Source organism: Candoia aspera, chromosome 17, assembly GCF_035149785.1.
Source record: "Candoia aspera isolate rCanAsp1 chromosome 17, rCanAsp1.hap2, whole genome shotgun sequence".
Lineage (NCBI taxonomy): Eukaryota > Metazoa > Chordata > Lepidosauria > Squamata > Boidae > Candoia > Candoia aspera.
Window position 1 is genome coordinate 7,658,817 of NC_086169.1, and position 16,429 is coordinate 7,675,245.

Consider the following 16,429-nt stretch of genomic DNA (forward strand, 5'->3'; position numbering starts at 1 on the left):
GATTAAACTTGCCATACTTGACAGGGGTAGAGAAGAGGGAAAACGTATATATTTTTAAATAGTGGGGAGGCAATCTTCAACTTTGGATCCTCTGCAGCTTTTCAAAAATATTTGTGTATGTGGTTTTGGGGGGGAGGATTGCAGGGAACTCAGGCTTCAATTCAGACTTTGCAGGTGCGGGTTTTAATTTGATTGGCTAATTAGAAGCCGAATGTTAATTAGGCTCATTAACCAATGAGCTGCGGCAGACAAGGATTTATAAATAACCCCGCCGTGCAGATCATTTGCATGATGCCGCATGCTCACCATTGCCATGGAAACTGACCCCTCCCCAATGTTCAAAGGGGCCCCCAGTGGGGCTTAGAGCAGCCTTGTGGTGGTGACTACAAACACCATAATCTCTGCCTCTCATAGCTGTGGATGAGTGGAGCTGTAACCCCAGGGCTCTTTTGGAACTGGAGGATCTGCTCTTTCACTTTTCACTCTTTGGACCAGTAGCCGGTGTTCCTTTGCAACATGCCAGCTATGCCATGCTTCTAGTCCCTGGGAACAGAAAAGCGGGTTTTTTTTTCCCTTCCTAAACATTTTTCTGTAATGGTTGTAAGTGGCTCAAGAATCCTGTTAACTTCGAGAAGGAAGTATAGATCGGCTCCTATCATTGTGATTGTGGATGATGGGAATTGAAATCCAGCACATCAGGAGCCAGGTTAAGTAGAGCAGGGACCTTTCAAAAAAAAGGGAAATCTCATTTAGAAAATGGCACTGGAGGGCAGGAATGGAATCCACCTCCCCTCGGTCAGTGATGGGGCCCAAAGTGTGCGGGACGCTTGGGGAGCCGTGAGCCGGGGCGTCTTCTCTACCCTCCAGCGCCCCAGCGGTGCCTTTGTTCCTTACGCCTTCTCTCTGTTCCCACTCCCTTGCTATAAATAATCAGGCTCTTAGGAAGTAGCAAGATGCAAAGCCGCTCTCCCTTCCTGAGCAGCAGGCGTTGCGGGGAGGGCTGGAAATAAATTGCATCTTTGACAGTCAGTTACAAGGGTAATCATTTCAAAAAAGCAATTTGATGGGGATGAAATTTGCATTGCATTAGCACACGGAATGGCATCGGAGGGTCCTGATCCTGCCTGGATGGGGGAGAGGATGGGGGGGCTGCACGAAGTTGGCGATGCTGGAGAATGTGGGAAGTTCCTTCTCCCAAGCTCAGGGAGGCAGATTCCGGGAGGGGGCGGATCACATTTTAATTTGGAAGTCGACATGTTTCTAGTCCTCATGGCTGAAGAAACACTCTTTTCACTAAATGAGCTAGACTCGTTGCGATCTCCAAAGCCAGAAGATATTATATGTTCTATTTGTCCCCATGAGCAAAACACAGAATACACAAACATCCTTGCTCTTAAAAAATGGTTGAATAGCTTGCTTTCATACTACGGTCCTTACCTGGTTACTGAATATTTCCATTTTCTGTATTTGCACAATACAGTGAGTCAGACATCACCAAATGGACTGGGCTGGGCTGGTGTAGGAAATGAAACTAGAAAATAATGTAACAGGAGTCAACCTTAACCTACTTCAGCGTGTTGTGTGAATGCAACCGTTAATTGCACAGCTGACCAGATTAAGCACGTGTGAACAAAGGCTTTCCGTCAGCTGGAGAATCTGGCTTTCCTTGGTGCAGAATTTTGGGTTGCCTCTTGTTCCCTACCCGCCTTTTACTTTTTAAACTTGGGCTGCTGTATATATAAAATACATGTTTGTACAAAACCGGGGAAGAGGACACAAACTCCTCAGATTTGTCCTTCGGATCCTCTGGCATCACTCCCATGCTTTGGGCAACGACCCTTGCCAGGGTCAGCCAGCAGGATAGGAGTTGTAGTCGAGCAGCGTCTGAAAACCCTCTTCCAGGGATGGGGATCTGAGCGGTCTGGAAACCAAGCCTCTGTTTTCAGGCACTAAGATCGGAAGCCCGACAGTTGAGGCTGAAAGGAATTCTTGTCTGCCACCATCCAAAGAAAGGGCTGATTATTTCAAACAAGTTGATTAAAAAATAGGAGCACAGTGAGTACCAGTTTCCCTTCTCTCCCTCCCGTTCACAGATGTACTTTTCTTTTTTTCCCGTTCTCTTTCCAGATCTGAGCGTCTTACGATGCGCATTCCAGGCTGAGCTGAGAGCAGACCTGGAGGGCTTTCCCTCCAGCGGATCTGGAGGAATCCTTGGCAGAGGGATCGGCCTTCCTCTTTGGGGGTGAGACTCTGCTCAGCGTGCCCTGCCTGCAGTGGGTGAAGATGCTGTATGCCCGTCTGTGAGAGCCACCTTCCCTCTCGGGAAGGGGACCGACCCAACGGACCTCGGTGGCCCTCTTCTGCGCAAGAATCTGCTCCCTTCCTTCCACAGCCCCCGTAGGCTCTTCTGTCCAACAGGACCCTCTGTTCCTCCAAGCCTTGGACCGTCCTTCCCCCCGCGGGATTCTGCTCTCCTCCCGTCTCATGAGGATTTGAGGGCGTCCCCAAGGGGGCCCCCGGTAGACAGTGGGCCTACCATGGCGAGGCCCGTCTGTTTGCTGGTGCCTCTGGCGTTGCTGGTGGGCTTGGTCCTGGGCCCCGGAGCCGGGGGAGCAGCCTTGGAGTTTGGGGGTGCGCCGGGGCAGTGGGCTCGCTACGCTCGGTGGGATGCCAGCTCCTCCGGCGAGCTGAGCTTCAGCCTCAAGTCCAATGTGTCCCGTGCCCTGGTCTTGTACCTGGACGACGGGGGCAACTGCGACTTCCTGGAACTGCTGATCTTGGAGGGCCGTTTCCGTCTGCGTTTCACCATCTCCTGCGCCGAGCCGGCCAGCTTGCACCTGGAGACCCCCGTCAACGACGACCGCTGGCACATGGTGCTCTTGACCCGCAATTACCGGGAGACCATGCTGGTGGTGGACGGCGAGGCCCGGGTCGCTGAAGTCAAGTCGAAGCGGCGCGACATGGCGGTGGAAAGCGATCTCTTTGTGGGCGGCATCCCACCAGACGTCCGCCTGTCGGCCCTGACGCTTAGCACCGTCAAGTACGAGATGCCCTTTCGCGGGATGGTGGCCAATCTCAAAGTGGGGGACATGCCCCCGGCCCTCTTGGGTAGCCAGGGCATCCGCAGCGACATGGAGTATCTGTGCACCAAGCAGAACCCCTGCGCCAATGGTGGGATTTGCACCGTGGTCAACAGCGAGGTGCAGTGCGATTGCCGCCTCACCGGCTTCCAGGGCAAATTCTGCAGCGAAGGTAAGAGGCCCGGTAGTGACCCTGCTCTCTCGGAGCTCCAGCACCGTGCGAAAAGAGGTGGGGAGGAGCGGCCCAAAGAGTGGGCTTGGTGGTGGGTTTGAGGTCCGGCATGTCGTGGGAACCCAGCGCCACCTTGCCATGCCAGGCAAAGCAGTCGTCACAGCCAGCTGTTCTCTGTCAGGGCATCAGCTGTGGTTTTGATCGGAGCTGTTGGACTAAAGTAACCTGGGTTCATTCCGTTGTGTGAACACAACCACTGAGAGATCGCCCTGTTCACTATCCTGGTTTTTTATCTATCTCAGCTGGGTTGTAAGCAAAGGCTCACAGCCTCCCCTTTCTCTTCTGCACAACACCTGGCACATTGTAAAGGATGCCGCATAACAGAAAGGGGTTGTGATAATCACCACCCGTGCCTCGGGGGTCGGGTCGGAGGCAGCTTGTCTCCCATTTCCTCACCTTCCCCAGCTTTCATCCTTTCCTGTTCTGTAACTAGTGAAGAAAAAAACCCACTTTCTTTGTGCTAGGAGTGATTTAAATGAAACACAGGTATGCTCCTGATGTGGCAGGAAATGGTGATGTCATTGCCGTGCCTCTGATGGCAGCAGCGATTTTGAAAACCTTGGGTCCAGCTTTCATCCCTTGGATGGAACAGCCAAAGCCGGCCTGACCTGCTGCTCTCTTTCTTTTGAGCCAGGTTCAATCTTCTGAAAAACGGGTTGCAAAACCCGGTGCTTGCTTGCTTGGCTCAAATCTGGAGAGCCTTTCCCCCACACTCACTGGCTGCGAGTCAGTTTCCCTCTCAGGTCTATTCTTCTTCTACCGTTCCCGAACCCCCCACTTCCTGAAGTTTCTCTTGCCTCTCTTTCCATGCCTTTCCTTGCAAGGTTCCAGTCCTCCCTGTTTTTCCCCTTCTTTCGTCAACCTCACGCCAAGAACAATCATGCTTTGAAAGAAAACCAGTCCAATCTGGCTTCTTTTGCTTTTTGAAAGGAAGAGTCACTAAGAGTATTCCTTGTCTGGAGGCCATCCCAACCTAGTAAGGGATCTAGCTGTTGTATTCATTTCCCACGATGCCCCTGACCTAGCACCATTTCAGGGGATTGTGGGAAACTACAGTGGTGCCTGGTTCAAAATATATGGTGCTGTTGGTGGTGTTTTCCCTCAGCCCAACTCACCTCACAGGATTGTTGTTGTAGGGAAAATAGGAGGAAGGAGTATTAGGTATGTTCCTCGCCTTGAGTTATTTGTAAAAATAATAAAGGCAGGATAAAAAATAAAAAAGTAAAAATAAAAAAAATGTTGCTGGTGCTGCCTGAAGTACAAGGAAGCTTGGGGAGGGCCGGGGGGACCGAATTTCAGCCATGCCTGGACGTCTTTTTGCAGCAGCTTCCTTTTCCAACCTGGGACTGGACCCTTGCTTTGCATCGCCCCTGACCTCTGGAATTCTCCCCTGCTCTGGATTGCCATTCTCTGCTGCTGGAATTTCTCTCCCCATATCCCCACTTTTTAAATTTGGTTGGGGGACCTGTAAGCAATAAACAGCCTACTCCTCTTTCCTTACCCTTTTTGCATCTGGCGTGCAGGGATGGTCCTAGCAGGTTGAGGAAGCGAGCGCCTCCGAAGCCAAAAGCCAGCGTTGTTCCCCAGCTAGGCACAATTTGCTGCTTACGAATGCATCTGCTGCTCTGGCCGAGCTCCAGGGTGGGAAGGCTGGTCGGGTGGAGTGATAGGAAGCCCCCCCTTCCTTAGCTCCCTGACCTCAGTGATGTTTCTGGAAAAATGGGGGGAATGAATTCTGGTCCTGGGGAATTGGGTTCCGTTTCTTGGATTATTCAGTGGTGAGAGGGTCCTCAGAGGTAGGGTTGTGCTTGGGGTCACTTCAGCTAGGTGGCAGCACATGGCCAAGCCTCTCTGGGCATGGAAGCTGGTCAGAAAGCAGCCCAGCAAAAGGTGGTGGCAGATTGCTTCCAAAAATTGCCTGGAAGGCGACATGCCACAACTTGGGGCTTCACATTTATGTTGTCATTCTCATCAGTGCTGTTTTTATTTAATTCCCCATTCATTTCTCTTTTCTGGTTGCTGGCCCCTATTTGCATTCTCTGCAGGAGGACTGGCCTGGCCCCTCTTGCCCCTGGGTTGGGTTCATGCCACCTGCCTAGTCAGGTTGGGCCAAGATCCAAGCAGCTGCCTGCGGCCTGCATGATGAGCTGAGTTAGTGTTAGCCTTGGTTTGGTTTTGGGTGGTATAAAATGTCATGCAGGCCCCACCCATTTCGTACGTTAATGCAGTGTTTCTCAACCCTGGCAACTTGAAGATGTGTGGACTCCAACTCCCAGAATTCCCCAGCCAGCATGGGGAGTTCTGGGAGTTGAAGTCCACACATCTTAAAGTTGCAAAGGTTGAGAAACACTGTGCTAAACAATTACCTACCCAATTGTTTTAGCTTATTCTAATGTGTTGTGTGAACCCAGCCGAAGTATATCACACCTTGTTTCACTCCAACTGGTTTGCGGTGGCAGTCCCAGAACCCCCGTCCTAGTTTGTCCAGGCCTTACACTTTCCTTCCGTCTGAGGAACACGACTGGTCTTTCAACGGTAGGCAGGGGATTGGCCTACTTTAAATTAGAATGTAACTTGATTGGATTTTAAATGTAAGCTTAAATGAAAATGGTGTTAATTAAATACAGCTAAGACGAGGCAGCGGCTGCATTTCCCCCCACACGCTCTGTTTGGGGAATGCTAGCCATGGTTAGGCTTTTTAGTGTATTGTGTCAACCCAGCTCATTTGGTTAGATGATGATTCACTGGATTGTGCCAGCCCAGGAGAGGAGTTAATTCAGGAACCAAGTTAGCCGGGAAGCTCTTCCTGTAGACATGAAGACGAGACGCCTTGATTCCTGCTGGCTGCTCTCCATCGATCTATCTGTATAACATGCCTTGAACCCTTCTGACCCTGCTTGTCTTATACCTTCCCTTTCTCAGAGCTGCTGGCAGCAATGTTAGAAGCTCCACAGCAATGGGAGGCGCTCCGTTTACATAACTCCTCTGCAAACGTTCCCCTCGTCTCGCACCAGACACGCCGAATTGTGCCCGCTGACGTCAAGAGCACCCTCCCGGCTTCTCGTTCACACACAATCCGCAACACAACACCCACAGGAAGGCTAGGCCCACTCACAGGCTACCTGTTGTGTGGGGAGAGAGAGGCCGACACACAGATGGCGGTGCCAACCAGCCAAGCCGGTTAACGGGGAGGGGGCCTGGCGACGGTGGGGCCGCCGCCGTCGGCGCTCTCGTGGCAGTGGCGGATACTTCGGCCAGCTGACTGCTTGGTGGCCGGGATGATTGACAGCTGGGTGGCTGTTGCCTGGGCCTGTTGCTGTGGAAACGCCAGGCTGGCTGGCTGATGGATTTAGAATAGGATGCCTGATTCCTGAATGACATAGCAGGCAGGGGCAATTTGGGAGACAGGCAGACGGATTTATGGAGGGGAAGGACATCAAGCTTGTTTCTGGATGGCTGGGGACAAAATGCGCTGGCACTGCCTGCATGAGTTGGTTCATTTTTGGAATAATAGAGCACCCTGGTATGTGTGAGGCCTATCTGCAAGTTTAGCTTTTGTTTCTTTAAATGTCCCAAGAATCTGTATCTCAGTCACTTGTGATGTAAGCTTGCAGCTACTGTGGCTGTTGTAAGGGATGGGCACTTTACACGTGTTTTGAAGCCATTAAGTCTTGAAATAGTCTGCTGCCCTCCCACCCACAGCCCCACACCACACTGCCCCCACTCCACATAAACCCTTTGGGGGCTTATGGGTGTGGACTTGTGTTCACACAGCACGCTTAATCATGTCCGTGAGAGCCCTGGCAGCTGCATTCACATATTGATTAGTTTTAATCTTGGGCTTTCTTACTTGTTTGCTCAGGAGGGTGGCTGGTTTATGATTCAGCAGCTGCATTCCCACAACCTTCTTAGCCAGGTCAGTGAGAGTCTTAGCAGCTGTATTTGCAATATAAACTAAAGTTTTTTAGTGTTAATTGTGTGTGATGTTATGTAGCTTAATACATTGTGCAAAGCCAGCAACTTTGGACAGTTTAATTATTCTACATAGTGTGCAAATCCAAAAAATTGGGTTAATTCACTAACCAAGTTAAGTATGTTGTGTGAACCCAGCCAGAGAGTAAGAAAGAGGTGAGAAATGAGGTGGCAGGGAATTTCAAAAGCGTGCTTATCCATGCAGGAAAGTGGTTGGGCTGTGGGATTGGGACAGCCCCAGTTCAAATCCTTGCTCAGCCGTGAACTTCACTGGCTGGGTTCGCACAACATGCTACTGTCATGTTTCAATAACGCAGGTTTACTGTTTCGTGCATTGTGCAAATCTAATCATCAAGTGACTTTGCACAAGCCACTCTCTTTAGATTTACGGCACAGGTGAAAGGGGCAGAGAATTGTGTATGCCAACTGAAGCCCTTCAGTGGACAGTAAATGTGGGTAATGTAAATAACAATGAGGACCAGTATCTTGAAAGCAGAGATCATGCTTCGTGTTTGTGTAGACCTTCAAAGTCTTTGCTTTTAGTTGCTTTCCTTACAAGAACCCAGGCTGAGATTTGGCCTAAGGGTTTCTCAGGTTGCAACTGCCTGTTCCTCGGCTGCAATATTGTGCCAACCCTAAGAGAGGGGTGCAGGCTTGTCAAAAGGAACTCTGTGGCCTCGCAATTCTGTGGATTCCCCACCTCCCCAAAAGACCAGTGTTTTATGTACCTCCCCACCCCCTCATGCTAGATCAGTAATTTGGCAATGTTGGCACTCCCTTGTCTCACAAATGCCAATTTGGGCATCCCACTGGCACTGCCTATATTTAAACTAGCAGCCTCGGGTTAGATCATGTACAAGCATACAAGCTTGTCTGTGAATCTGAGCGGAGGCGGTGGCGAAGCAGGCCGGCATGGGAAGAGTTGGGATGACTGCTTGTTGGAGGAGTGGGTGCTTTCTGCAGGCACCCCCACCCCACCCCACCCCACCCCACCGGATTTGCCTGAAATGGAAGAATGGCGAGCTGCCCCCTTTTACTTGGGATCCATCAACAAGGTTCTCCCAGAGCAGAAACACAACTCCATTTCCGCAGGATTTTGTTAGGTTTACACCCAAAGTGTCTCAAATAGTCCAGGAATTTGGTTTTTGAACAGCAGGAGTGTCATTATTTGTGTGGCCTGCACACATAAACAAACACATACAGTGGCTGGCTTGCATATGGCACTTGGGTAATCTAAAGCAGATTAACAGAATCTGAATGTAAGGATTGGAAGAGACATTAGAAATCATCTAGTCTGACCCCCCACTCAGTGCAGGAAGCCACCATTACGACATCCTGGCTTCTTAAAACTTCCCAGCGAAGGAGAATCTACCACCTCCCAAGGCAGCCTTCCCCACTGTTGGATGGATAGCCTGTCATTTACTGGATTGTGGAAAATCTAGCCCTTGTTTTAAAAACTGGGTGAACCAGGCCACCATTTTAAGCCAAAAGATGTGTGGGCAGAGCATATTCGATAAATATAGCTGTTAGGCTTCAGTAAGCTGGGTTTAGCATTCACACAACCTCTAAAAAATAGTGGCTGAGTTCTTACCACAGGGTGATGAACAAGTTACTCCAGTCTATTTTAGTGTTGGGTGTTGTGCAACTGCAGTTTGGTGTAGCAGTTAAGGTGCTGGCTTAGAAACCAGGAGACTGTGAGTTCTAGTCCCGCGTTAGGCATGAAAGCCTGCTGGGTGACTTTGGGCCAGCCACGCGCTCTCAGCCCAACCCACCTCACAGGGTGGTGGTTGCGGGGAAAGGAGGAGGAGGAAGGAGTATTAGGTATGTTGAGTTATATATGAAAAGAAAGGTGGGATAAATATCTAAAAAAAAAGGGGATCCTCTGCTGGGCAACTTTTTTTTTTTTTTTGGTGGATCTGGTTGCAGTTTTTATGGGCTATGAGCTTAAGAGAGGTACTGTATCACAATGGATTCTGAGTTTGCAAAGCCAGTTTGGTAAACTCCAGCCTCTTTTTCTCAGGAAGTTACTGTCATAAGAGGAGAAGGACTTGCCTTAAACCTCTGATAGCAGGAATCGTTAACCATGTGGCTGGTGGGCACATGTGGAATTTTGAGGCCAGGTTGTAGGTGCTCTCACAAAATGGCTCCTGGGGATGCTGTCACAAAATAGCTGCTACCTAGGAGCAAGTTCCATCTTAGGGATCATTAAGGAAGGGGTTGAACATAAAATTGCCAGTGCTGTACAGGTAGGCCTTGCTTAACGACCATTTGTTTAGTGACAGTTTAGACTTATGATGGTGCTGGGAAAACTGACTTGCGACCAGTCCTCACACTTATGGCTGCAGCAGCATCCCCGCAGTCCCATGATCGCCTTTTGGGGGGGATGGGCGGTGATTAATAAATTAATCAATCAATCAATCACGATTTGGGCACTTGGCAACCAGTTTGCATTTATGACCGTTGCAGGGTCCCATAGTCACACGATCGCCATTTTCAACCTTCCCGGCCAGCTTCTGGCAAGCAAAATCAGTGGGGAACCACGTGGTTCACTTGACGACCGCCACAAAAATGGTCATCAAATTGGGTCGGATTCGCTTAATGACCACTTCACTTAGCAACTGAAATTCTGGTCCCAGTTGTCATTAAGTGAGGGCTACCTATAATGCTCTTAAGCAAATCTGTTATGCATTTGTACCTGGAAATACCAAGTATACTTCTGGTGCCTGCACTGGAAAGACGTAGAAATTCATAGGATAGTAGAGTTGGCAGGAACCACAAGGATTGTCTGGTTCAGCCCACTGCAATATGCAGGAAATCCAACGAAGTCGTCTTTGAAAATTGGGCGTCCAACCTCGTCTTAAAAGTCTTCAGGGATCCATATGGATCCAACATCCATATCACCTTCCTGTGAGAATCTTTGGGGCTTTGTGCCTTGGAAAAAAGGAGATGCGGTGTGTGTGTCACAACCGAGGTGTATAAAATCATGCACAGCCCCACAAACTTAGGATCAGGGTCATAGAACCACAGAATCACAGGGTTGGGAGGGACCTTGGAGGTCTCCTAGTCCACGGCAGGAGTCCTCATGCCATCTCGGACAAACGGTTGTCCAATCTTCTCTTGAAAACCGCCAGCGATGGAGGCCAGCTGCTCCCCTGCTCAAGAGTTCTCACTGTCAGGAAGGTCCTCCTTGTTTCCCAGTTGGGTCTCCCTCCGAGGAGCTTCCACCCGTGGCTCCTTGTCCCACCCTCAGGTGCCACGGAGAATAAGCCGGCGCCCTCCTCCCTGTGGCAGCCCTTCGAGGATGGGAAGACTGCTGTCATGTCCCCCCGTCTTCTCTTGGTTAAGCTAAACCTACCCAGTCCCTCAGCCGTTCTTCGTAGGATTGAGCCTCCAGACCCCTGATCATTCTTGTTGCTCTTCTCTGCGCTCTTTCTAGGGCCTCATCATTGGGTCATCCAGTGAAGCTGGCTGGAAGGAGATCTAGAACAGACAAAAGGACACGCTTCTCCACATAGCGCATCGCTAACCTGTGGAATCCCTTGCCACAAGTTTAATATTTGGTGATGGCCATAACTTGGGTGGGATAAGACAGTAAGACCTGAAGGCTCAGTGTGACCTCCAGGTTGGGAGCACCAGGCCTCGCACCCCAGTCATTTGGGAACAGAGGCAGGAGCGGGTCACGTCTCCAGGTTTTACCTGGAAGCCCCCCAGAGGCCTCTGGTTGGCTGCTGCGGAAAGGAAAAAGCTGAACTGAGATGGGCCTTTGTGCTGATCCAACAGAGCTATCCTTACATTCTAGTCTCATGATACATGATTAACTGATACATCCATTTTCCAGGATTTTCCTTGCCGCTCTCCTGCAGGATTTCTCATCTTGCTTAATTTGGTCTTTGCATGGGCAGGCGTGGGCACATGTTTGAACAAAGCCATGGGCTGCAACACCCCCCCCCTTACTTTTTTATTTTCTAAGAAAGCTTCTGGGCCCACGCAGGGCTGAAGTCATTCTTAGAGGGTGCTTCGGAATTCTGTGTGTGGGGACGGTGTAGGGTCTTTGTCATCCCTGCCTAAAAATTCCAGGTTGGAATTTTTTGCTCTGTGGATTTTTAACCAGAGATCATGGTTTAATGTCTGCGAGCCCAATCAATTGATATTTATTCAGCAAACCGCAGTTAACAAGCTCAGTATTATCCGCAGACTGAGCTAGTGGTCTCTGCTCTCCAGATTCTTGGGATGTTGGGTGTTAGGGTTTCCACTTGGGCCTGTTTCCTTTCAGAAAAAGTTGTTGGGTTAAGCAATAACTTTCTTCAAAAGGTGGTAACATTCAGTTTTGCAATTGGAAACTGTCATGTGCCGCTTCAGAGAGGCAGAATACGATCACTGACCCCCAGGGGAGAGGCATGTATGAGATGCTTAACCTGGTTGTCCGTTTCCTGGTTCACATGACATACGGACCAAATGGGGATGGGTGCACCACAGGCTAAGTCATTTACACTGCGGCCAGATAAACCAAGGCTGTAATTAAAGAAGCTTAGCCTGTTGTGCACGTGCAATAACAAGGATCTGCACTGGGTTGGTTGAGCTCTGTATTTGTGCTCAAAAGTAACTAAGAAAAAAGTGAGTAAAAGCTAAAAAGAAATAAGTAAGTAAAAAAGTAAGATCCAGTTTGGTGTGGTGGTGAAGGGGCTGGCCTAGAAACCAGGAGGCTGTGAGTTTGATCCCGTCTGAGGCACGAAAGCCGGCTGGGTGACTTTGGGCCAGTCCCTCTCTTTCAGCTCAGCCCACCTCACAGGGTTGTTGTTGTGGGGAAAATAGGAGGCAGATATTAGGTATGATTGCTGCCTTGAGTTATATACTGTATATTTAAAATATAACAACAACTATCTGTCTTTATCCAGTAGGCAGGCCTGGAACCATTTAGCTAACCTCACAAGAATCCAAGAACTTTTGATCAGTAGGTTTACTGAAGAAGTCAGGAAGCCACAAGGAAAAAAAATGTTAGCCCCTGCTCTGTTTCTAGATTTCTACCTGCAGAGGTAATAGCCAAACCCTTTTGAGCCTCCTCCTCATTCCTGTCGTCTTTTGCACAGGCGAGCCCGTTTCCATTTGCCCCTGGTTTTGAGAATGGTCCGGCCTGCTATCCTCTTGTTTTCCTCTGAATGTGTGATAACCAATTCCCACTAGCTAAGCTGATGCCTGAAACTGAAAACCTTGTATTGTAATAAAGGCTGCCTCCCTGCCCCAAACCTGTGTGAAACAAATAAGGAAAGAAAAAAGAAAAAGAAAGGATTCTGGCTACAGGCAAAGGACGTTTCTTTTGTTGCTGAGCTGTTACCACACAGTGGCTGGAAGAGAGACGTGGTTACCAGACACATCTGACTCTCTGGTTCACATATTCATAATGTGTGCAGTGGAGTAGCTAACTCATGATCAGTGGCTTGAAACAGCTGCAAATCGCAGTGTATGTTGGTGTGCAGGCACAATCTTCTGCTTCTGTGCACCCACATGGTGCGTTCTCTAAATGTGATAATGGTTTCCTGGGCTCCAGAAATGGTGGTGTTTCAAGGGCACCGTACTTTTAAATATGGCTTTTTAAAATGGTTTAAGAGGAAGCCTGCCTTTGCCCCGTTTTCTGTTTGATAAGACTTAACAAGGAATGTGTGTGTTACTTATAGAGCCCATGTATTTGGTCTTGAACCATAAATAAATTTGAATTGATTGATTGATTGATTGATAGGGCCCATGACCATGTGCAGAGTACCTTTTCTACTTTGATGAATAATCGCAGCTTGACTAGTGAGCCCAGATTTCAGTATCTCTCTTAAAAAGAAAGGTAGACTGTTAACATGGCTTGATGGGTTAACGGTCAGATTAGAAGATGCCAGGTGCACACAACACACTAAGCCATCAGTCTTGGTTTATAAGCCTTAATTGGCTGTCCTTGCATCACACACACAAGCTGGTTAAAGACCTGGCAGCTGGATTTCTATCCATCTAGCTTTTAAAAAAAAAAAAAAAAAATCTAGATGAATGGCGACGTGCAAACCCAGCAAATGGTTTGATTCAGGAGCCAAATTCATTCTTTCTCATTCCAACCTCCCGCCAGGGTTGCAGAGGGGACGAAGGCAAGAGCTGCCTGGAAAAGCAGGAAGGGAAATTTTTAGGGCAATAAGGAGAACGGTTTCCCTCGGCTAAAATACACTCATATTGAACGGGGTGGTCTGGCTTCAGCCTCCGCGTGTCGGCTTCCTGTCATGCCTGGATCGGTTCCCTTTTCATCCACTGCTCATTTTCTGCTGTCTCTCCTTTGCCAGCCCCCTGTTCTGCTTGTATGATTTTGCATCCCTTTCTTTCCCCACTCCCGTCTGCGCATGTCATGCTCAGGGCCTCAGTGCCACCCATTGCCTCCTCCCATTAGCCATGCTATCCGTGATGGGCGCATTTTCCCCCCTCTTCTTGCTGAGCTGTTCTCTTGTCGCAGGGGCTCCAGGCCTACTCAGGCTGGGTGCTCCCTGCAAGGGCAGACCAAGGTCGCCCGGCAACTCGGCTGCCAGGAGAGAGGATGCGCGTGGTGTGGTGTGTGTGTGGGGGTGGGGGTGTGTAAAAGCCCTCTCTTTTTTCTTGAGAGCAGCTTTACAGTACTCGGGGCATGGCTCCAAAGGTTTGCTCAGCACTGCAGCAGTTGGTGAAGGAGGAACATTTCTGGTGTGTGTGGGGAACCAACTTGAAAATGCATCTGGAGGCAGATGAAAGATGCCAGTCCTACATGCTGCGAGTCCTTCCTTTCCCCGGTACCCCCACAGTGTGGACTCTGCAAAGCAGCACATAAAGCGTTGGCTTATACTAGATCTGGGCTGCCCAGGTTGGCCGCCTTTAATCCATTCACTTCAGTGCCTGTGTTCACACAACCCAGGTAACCCAGTTCCTGAATTCACCTGGATTTGCACAATACGCCGAGTCCTAAAATTAAGCAAACAGGCTGGGCGTACGCATCACATTGCACCACCCAGGAATGAACTAGAGCTAAAACTTGCCATTGAGCATGATGTAAGCATTTCAGCTGATCACCCTGGCATCAAATGGGTTGCACGTGTTGTAGGAACCCTGCTACTCTTTCTAGGATTCTCTACCAGAAAGAGAGAGAGAGAGAGGGATCCCCTAATACATTAACAACTTTCTTAGACAGAACTGGCCAGGATTGAATCCAAGACTGCCTTCATGCAAAGCAGGGGTTCGGTTTTTGCTCCAAGCCCCCTCCTCAATACTGTTGGACCTTGGGGAGCTGACTAGCCCCACCTTCCCCATAGGCTGCCCCAATTGTCCCTCTCCCCTTTCACTGCTTGCTTTGTCCCTAGATTCGAACCCCCCCCCCCCCCCCCGCTGTCCATGCTCCTGATACAACCAGCAACCTGCCTTTTGCAAGCAGGCGAGGTTTTTCACAGATGGCAAAAAACGCTGAATTTTTGCCCAGTTCTTGCTAATTACAGTTGTATTGCTTCTTGTGTTGCGTTGATCATTTCCTACTAATTGCATTAATTAGCTTGGTATTGTTTTGTCACCAGTGCAGACTCTGTGTGTGTGTGTGTGTGTGTGTGGTTTCTCCCTTCCTTTGTCAGTCTTGGCTTTGGATTAATTTCCCCCCTGCCAACAGATGTCACCAATGCTCATGGAAGGGGGGGGTGCAATCACAGCTCTCCCCAAAGAGCTGTGACTCAGTTTACCTGCCTGAGTCTGCTAAGGACCTTAGCCAGTCGCTGGCACGACGTGGAAGCAGTGAGAGAATTTTACTGGTCTGGGGGGACCTCGCCCCTTCCTTGGGCCACAAGCCTTTTCTGCGTTCCTGGGATTTTAACCTCCACCCCAGAATAAATCCATTTTTCTTTCTAGTTTTTAAAATTGCTATCTTTATATGAGAGCCAGTGTGGTGTAGCAGTTAAGCCATCAGGCTAGAAACCGGGAGACTGTGAGTTCGAGTCCCACCTTAGGCACAGAGCCAGCTGGGGGACCATGGGCCAGTCACTCTCTCTCAGCCCTACAAAGGAGGCAATGGCAAACCACTTCCGAAAAACCTTGCCAAGAAAACTGCAGGGACTTGTCCAGGCAGTCTCTGAGAATCGGACACGATTGAACAGATTAAAAAAATAATATTTAGATAGGCTGCCCGATAAATATATGTTTTGGGGAAGCCAACTGAGCATAAAATATTTTTAAAAGACAGTGATAAAATACAGTAACCAAAACAACAAACAATGAGATGAACTTTCCTGTTGGCCCCAAAAGTAATTAAGATGGTAATAAAAGCAAATTATAGACCAATAGTTACGGGGAGAGTCATCCCCCCAAATCACAACAGTGTAGTACACGTCATACACCCTGATGAAGCTCCTGAAATGATTCAGAGGAAGGCGGCGTCACAGATGACTTCTGCTGGATGGCCAAGGGCCCAGTTAGCAGGGCAACAACATGGGGAATCATGTAAAATTGATTAAATGATCAATAATAATCCCTGGCATCTCCAGGGAGAGCTGGGAAGGGCCCTGCCTGAATGATCAGCTAGAAATAAAACAGAACACAGGTGACAATAAATAAACCCTTGAACGAAAGGTGAGTGGGAGTGGGTGACACTTCGGAGTGGTGATTTGTATACGTATCTGTATTTATATCTATATATATCGGCATAACTTTGCATATCTTTGCGTATCTTTCATAAAGGCGGCAGATGCTGCACGAACGGTGCCAGTTCTCCTGAGACTGTGGCGTTCCCGTAGACCTGAAGATGTTTTATATAGGAATGCCAAAATCTTGGGACTCTTTTGATGTCAGTTATTTGAATTACGCTCTGCTTTTCTACTTTGGCAAGAACTGAAGGCAGCAGATACGTGGAAAAGAAAAAGGGAAATAGAATGTAAAAGTTAAAAGCATAATGAAAAGGGAGACTAAAATTGGTACTAAAAGAATTTAGCGATTAAAAGCCTGGCAAGAGACGTGTCACTAAAGATTTTAGTAAATCATTCTTTCTTAAGGGACTGCATAGTTTTTGGGACACTGTTGAAATAACACAAGGTTTGGGCTGTTTTTAATATTTAAAAAATGGGGAGGCAGGGCACCCTGTCCACCCTCCCTCCCTATCTCTCCTTCCTTCCTCCCT

The 16,429-nt window shown here is 48.9% G+C and overlaps 1 protein-coding gene across 9 annotated transcripts in view; it reads left to right on the plus strand.

Annotated features, from left to right (window-relative positions):
• NRXN2 (neurexin 2) overlaps nt 1-16,429 on the plus strand; it is a 326,517-nt gene that overhangs the window by 28,617 nt on the left and 281,471 nt on the right. For all 9 annotated transcript variants that reach the window (XM_063316920.1, XM_063316927.1, XM_063316922.1 and 6 more), the window contains exon 2: nt 2,128-3,252. In XM_063316920.1, the coding sequence (XP_063172990.1) occupies nt 2,538-3,252 (715 nt within the window). In that variant the 5' untranslated portion in view covers nt 2,128-2,537. The remainder of the gene's footprint in view (nt 1-2,127; nt 3,253-16,429) is intronic.